This window comes from Halyomorpha halys, unplaced genomic scaffold (assembly GCF_000696795.3).
Source record: "Halyomorpha halys isolate HHAL.00 unplaced genomic scaffold, Hhal_1.1 Scaffold195.1, whole genome shotgun sequence".
Classification (NCBI taxonomy): domain Eukaryota; kingdom Metazoa; phylum Arthropoda; class Insecta; order Hemiptera; family Pentatomidae; genus Halyomorpha; species Halyomorpha halys.
Window position 1 is genome coordinate 610,834 of NW_027113495.1, and position 6,586 is coordinate 617,419.

At 29.2% G+C, this 6,586-nt stretch overlaps 1 protein-coding gene across 1 annotated transcript; it reads left to right on the forward strand.

Annotated features, from left to right (window-relative positions):
* The first annotated feature begins 366 nt into the window (after nt 1-366).
* Cdk5 (Cyclin-dependent kinase 5) lies at nt 367-5,726 on the forward strand. Its single transcript, XM_014418458.3, has 8 exons — nt 367-567; nt 639-727; nt 834-1,027; nt 1,095-1,182; nt 1,285-1,456; nt 1,816-1,985; nt 2,127-2,170; nt 3,524-5,726. Exons 1-8 carry the CDS (start codon nt 531-533, stop codon nt 3,615-3,617), a joined length of 888 nt encoding a protein of 295 aa, XP_014273944.1. The 5' UTR covers nt 367-530; the 3' UTR covers nt 3,618-5,726.
* The last annotated feature ends 860 nt before the right edge of the window (nt 5,727-6,586 follow it).

The following is a 6,586-nucleotide window of genomic DNA, read 5'->3' on the forward strand; positions in this document are numbered from 1 at the left end:
TGAAATTGTTTGATCTATACTTTACGAGATATCAATCCTACCAAAAAAATGATGCATTTCTGCTTCCCAACTTAATATTTTATGATCCTTACTATTACCATTGAAATGTGCCAGTTCGAATAGAACAGAGAAATAAGCACGAATTTCTCGAGAAAAACATAATAGATTTTCATTACCGACTAACCAAATTATTATAAATAGCATTTACTTAAACTTAAAATCAGTTCATATTTGCTATTAAATGGACGACAGAAATTCCTATTAACAACAACGTAAACCGAGACTCCGTGGGCGTGACCAATTTTCCACTTTTACTTAGAAGTAGAATAGGTTTACGGCACGCCCTACGATAAACACTTATAGTTGTTTTGATGATTCAGTGAACGGTCTGGATTCCCGGGTTAGCTTAAAGAGTTTTGTTTGTTTTTGTTGGTTTGGGGTTTTGTTGGTATCTTTATCTTATCTATGAATCTCATAACCTTCTTTATCAAATAAATAAACTGATGCATTCATTGTAATTTAATTATAAAATGCAGAAATATGAGAAATTGGAAAAAATTGGCGAAGGTATCATTATCATTCTAAATAGTCCATTTATCGCTTATTTGTCTCTTTTTTTAAGGCCAATATCATTTTAGGAACGTATGGGACTGTATTTAAAGCGAAGAATAGAGACACATTGGAAATTGTAGCTCTCAAAAGAGTGAGATTAGATGATGATGATGAAGTAAGCCTATGTGTGAATTTCTATGGATTATTTAACTTTATAATACTTAGTCCCTTTTTCCAGTTTTGCTAGAGTAACTTTCATTGTACGTTTGCATATTTTTTAGGGTGTACCTTCATCTGCTCTGAGAGAAATATGCCTATTAAAGGAGCTTAAACATAAGAACATTGTTCGCCTCTATGATGTTCTGCATAGTGATAAAAAATTAACTTTGGTATTTGAACATTGTGATCAAGACCTAAAGAAGTATTTTGATAGTTTGAATGGAGAAATCGACCTAGATATTGTTAAATCTTTTATGTATGTACTTGATATTGTTTTTCTTCCAACTAATTTAGAATTAGCTTTAATTTATTAATCTTTTCAGGTTTCAGCTTCTTAGAGGACTGGCTTTCTGTCACAGTCATAATGTCTTACACAGGGATTTAAAACCCCAAAATCTCTTAATAAACAAGGTTATTATTTACTTAATATGGATTTATTATTGCTATTTACCTTTTTCCTATATAATTGTTTAATAGTCAAAATTATCATTATTTTATTTTTTAACTCCTCAGAATGGTGAACTTAAATTGGCAGATTTTGGTCTTGCCCGTGCTTTCGGAATTCCTGTGAAATGTTATTCTGCTGAAGTTGTTACCTTGTGGTATAGACCTCCTGATGTGCTGTTTGGTGCCAAGTTATATACTACTTCGATTGATATGTGGTCTGCAGGTTGCATATTTGCAGGTATAGCAGTAACTTTTTTTCTGAAACAAAAAAAAAAATTGTTTAAATCAATACCTTATTTCTGAGGATACTTATAAGCTTTTACTTTCTCATTTAATATAAATCAATCTACTGTCATGATATTAAAATATTATTTAGTTCCTTGATGCTAATGTACATGTTTATTAGAGTTTATAATCTTTTTTTTGTCAACTTCATTCTAAAATTTGGATCCTTTAACAATTATATCCACCTTAACACTATGTATAGAACTGATAAAGTGTGATGTTAGCCATTAGGAATTTTTAAAAAAAATTGTAAGAGAAGTATTTTAATGAAATCAAGTTCAAACATACATTTCTTTTTTATATTTCTAACAGAGTTGGCAAATGCTGGTCGACCATTGTTTCCTGGCTCAGATGTCGAGGACCAACTTAAACGGATATTTAAGTTACTTGGTACTCCTACTGAAGAAACATGGCCTAACTTAACTCATCTACCAGATTATAAACCATTTCCCATTTATCATCCTAGTATGAGTTTTGCTCAGGTAATTCTATTTTCATATTTGTGAGCATTGTGTTTTGTATTGTATTTGTCATTACAATTTAGTTTGTCTCTTTAAATAATTTTTATAAACTTTTAGAAACAGTTATCTGATTACTTATTAAATCTTATTTTGTTTCTTTAGGTGGTACCGAAGCTAAATTCTAAAGGAAGAGATTTACTACAAAGGTAATTTTTTATTTTATTGATTAATTATCTAACTAATTTGTATGGTTTTCAATAATATTAAAACTTTTTTTTAAATAACTAAGGTATTGTGATTTTTTAAACTTTAAATTCAAATGGCTAGTCAAACAAGTGTTAAAGAAATTTATTACTTTAATGTTTATTACCTGAGTTAATAGACACTAATATGGATTATAGTATTTGCCAACTAGTCAACTAAATAACCAAAAAAAAAATCTTTTAATCGTTAGAACGTTTATTGATGAAGGTTATAGGCTACATAACATCTCTCTTAAACCCATAGGAATAGAGCAATAGCCTAAAACATCAATCTATCTAGACGAAGCGAATTAAAATTTCTGGTAATTACACAAAATAATAACAATTATAGGCAATATCTTGAACTATATTGAGAATGTCTTGGTCAGAGCTTGTCTGGATCAGTAACCTGACAAAAAGCAATGATACCTCATTATCAAATGATTCTCACTGGTTTTCCATTAAAATCTAATGAATTAAAATCAGCCACTGGCTGAAATTCGACTATTGTAATGTAAACTGTGACAAAAGGCAGTCAGTGATTGGCTCGTGACTCTCTCCTACTCTTTCTCTGCCATGCCTCGTAAAGCCTACATTTTTCTTCACTTTTCCCGGCAGCTTACTCTCTTCCATTATACCCCTTCCTCCAAGGAACTAATTATTGTGACCCATAGCACCATCTATGAGCAAATTCTGGTTTCATATTTACAGATGATCTGATTTAAGCAGAAGAAATAGGCTAAAGAAAGTTCTTGAAGTTGGTTGCAATTATAAAAGAAACCCAGATAAAGTAAAAATGGGCTCTTTGTATTCTTCAAAAGAAATCCATTTCCTCCTTAAAAATAAGATTACAATTTTTAAAGAGGAAATGGATTTCTTATTGAATAAAAATATTATCTTTCACTTATGCAGCTGTTAATTATCATCCGTTGTGGAAATATTAGAAAATAAGATGAAATCATGAACAGATAAAGTAGGTTGCGTAAAAATAAGCAGCACATTGGTTAAGTAATTAAAGTAACCGTGAATTCCAAAAATTATAATTAACAGTTAAAGTCACAGAGAAACGAATTTATCTTGACCGATAAAAATCCCACACTACTCAGGCTAAAATACATATTTATAATTTATTATCTTACAGTAAATATATGAAGTTTCTACACTGGAATGTTTTATACTTTATCTAGCTAATTCATGTGTATCGCATGTATTTTCATGCTAGTATGTGTGGTAAAGAGGGTCTACTGCAATAAAGTTTATATAAATTTTTCTCTCATGTAACTTATTTTAACTGATATTATTTTCTTCATTTTCAAGACTGTTAGTTTGTAATCCTTCCCAACGGATGGGAGCAGAAGAAGCTATGGCACATCTATATTTTGCGGATGTTAACACGAAACCGCAACAGTGACAGTACTTTGAGGACATCTGCTGGGAGTTCCCTTTCCTAGGTCTTACTTAATCCTAAAATATTATGTTTTAAGTCCTTATCTTGTTAACATTCATTATTATTTAATTTTTATTTAAAAGATTTGTTTTGTATGATTGTTTTCACTTAATTAAAACCAACAAAGTGATCATTCATAGATATTTTATTGTTTGTTTATGAAATGATGGAATCATTCTTTACATATTTTATTAGTTTCTTTTTACATGTGACAGAATTGTGGACTTTTAAAATAAAATTGATACATTTAAGTTTATTTAAAATGGACATTTGGTAAAATTTAAAAAAAAAATATATTATGAGGATTAGGAAATTAGTTAATTTGACAGCATTTTAGGAAGGAATCTCTTGGCATGTCCTTTTTAATTAGTCATCCATCATTAAGACTTGTAATATAGATTTTATTTTTCATAACTGATGGATTTAAATTGACACATCCTGTGTTAAATGAAAGAATTTCATTTCTATGAAAATTTACCTATATTATTTATTTAAATAGTAACAGTAATTGTCATACTATATGACTGATAAGACTGCCTAATTCTAGACTTTTAATACAATTTTTATGAACTGGAAAAATTATAAAAATATTTGGTACCAACTACTAAATAAATCGGTTGTAATATTTGTATAATTGTTTATTTTGTTTTGTTAAGGAAGCTCTAATGAAGCCACACCTCGTCGTATATAAGTTATATTTAGATCTCATGTTGATGTTGATTTTATTTTTGTTTAATTAATTTTTTATTGTTATATATATTTAAAAATGTTATGGACCGCTGAAATTTCTAATATTCACTTATCATTTTGATTTTCATTAAATCATCAAATAGCCGAAATTTTTATTCTTCAATAGCTTAAGCAGATAGATCATTAGAATAATTTCTATTTCATTGTTAATTTTCATTTTTTGTATGATATTCAAGTTAGAAAACTGCGGCAGTGGTCTTATCTTTCTATTAGGAGCTTCAATCATTCATTTTCATTTATTTACATAATTATGGCTTTCAGTTTTGGTTGTTTGATTTCATCAATTATTCTATTTTCATAATCAATTTTATTTATTTTAGTATAAGATATCCGATTTTCTAACTTATTGTTCATTTCATGCAGAAGTGATGATTGAGCATATATTTTAAATTTAAGCTATGTTTATTGGAGTTCTATTGTGATGAACCAAACCCACAGTTCATTGTTTTTTATTTGTTTCAATCTGTATTAATCTTCTCATGGATGGTCGAGTACTCTATTTTCTCTGTGCAAAGCAATCTTCATCTTCTTTGCTTTCTTTAGCCCTGATAATATCGGTTGAAACTTTTAAGATATAAAACAAAAGAATATATATGTTTATTATTTACCTTCACTAATTCGCAACAAACTACACAAAGTTGTTGTTATCCACTAAGCAAAAGAAAATACCACAGGACTGTTTATATTCTTCCCCTAGCATTTGGTTGTCAAGTTATATTACTTTATTGGTTGGTTAATATAGCTTATTTAATACTAATATTAAGTATAAAATATCAAAAAGGCCAAACTATTACATATAAAATTTAGTTTAGGAGTTTGATTATGCAGGCCTGAAAAGATGTATTGTCTTTTAATCTACTCATCCTGTATTAATGTGTATTAATCATTCTTGTTAGATAATCTTATTTTATTGATGTAATTTTTTAAAAATATTATCAATTAATTTCAATTAGCTAGTAATCAGTATATATTTTTAGAAGCAAAGAAACGTTTGTGTCAGCTGCTTTTGGTGTTAAATTATTTATTTAATCAGTTACTTTTGAAATCTAGTCATTTTAGGTTAAAAATTATTAATTTAACTTATATTCTGATTGTTGAGAAATATTATTCATATTCTTTAGCCGTATCAAATTTGTTGGTAATCACTTATCTAACAGTATTTGTTGATAATACATGTACTATTGAATATAAGTACCTATGTATACAGATTTAGATGAAAAAAAAACGTGGATATGAATTATAATTCTTGTTGAAATGCATTTTCTAATGTTGAATTTGGTCCAATTTCAGTTGTTAATAAATTATGTAATTGTTGAATATCTACATGATGTATTTTAATTTATGTCCCCTCCCAACCACAATAATTTTATTAATGTTACATAAGTGTTGATTTTAGTGTAAGGACACCAATACACCTAACCTTATAATGCCAAAAGGCAATCCTAGGTATCATTAACACCCAGATATACATATAGCATACCTCCTATATGTATGTACCAAATATTCAATAACATCATTACAGGAGGGTATGACAAAAAAAAAATAAGGACACCAATTGATGAGGTGTGATCATAAAATACCACAAAAACATATCTAGTTAAGGGTGATAATAGTTAGACAAAACAAGGTGAATAGGCAGGATAATTAGATGTCTGAAGGTCAACTTACAATCCATATACTAAAAAGATCCCTGCTAGGAAAGGTTGTTTCCATTGTTCTTGTAGGACATAGTGACAGTTGAGAGGTATTTGCTCTCAATGCTGTCAATCCAGATGGTAGCCCATTCTGGCTTTATGGATGATAGACCCAGCTATTAAGTAGAGAGGTTGTTTTATTGACAAGACACATTACATTTTCAAAAAATATAGAAAGAGCTATCTGTTTGCTTGATGAAGGTTGTTATTTCAACTATTTCCTAAAAATGATTTTTATTGGATATCTGTTTAGGGTTTGTAGAAGTATGAATTTAGGTCAGGTGCCAATTTCAAGAGGTGAGGTGTACTAATATTAGGCCTTAGACTGTGCATATTCAATATGGTTAGATTAGCTAAACAGGAGGATAAGACCTGGTACTCACATGTTTTGTAAGTGCTCACCTTCAATTCTTGTAGGACAGCAATCCCTCTCTGTAAAGTATTCCCTTACAGTCCAGAGGGGAACATCAAATTCCAGCAGTAAAGATG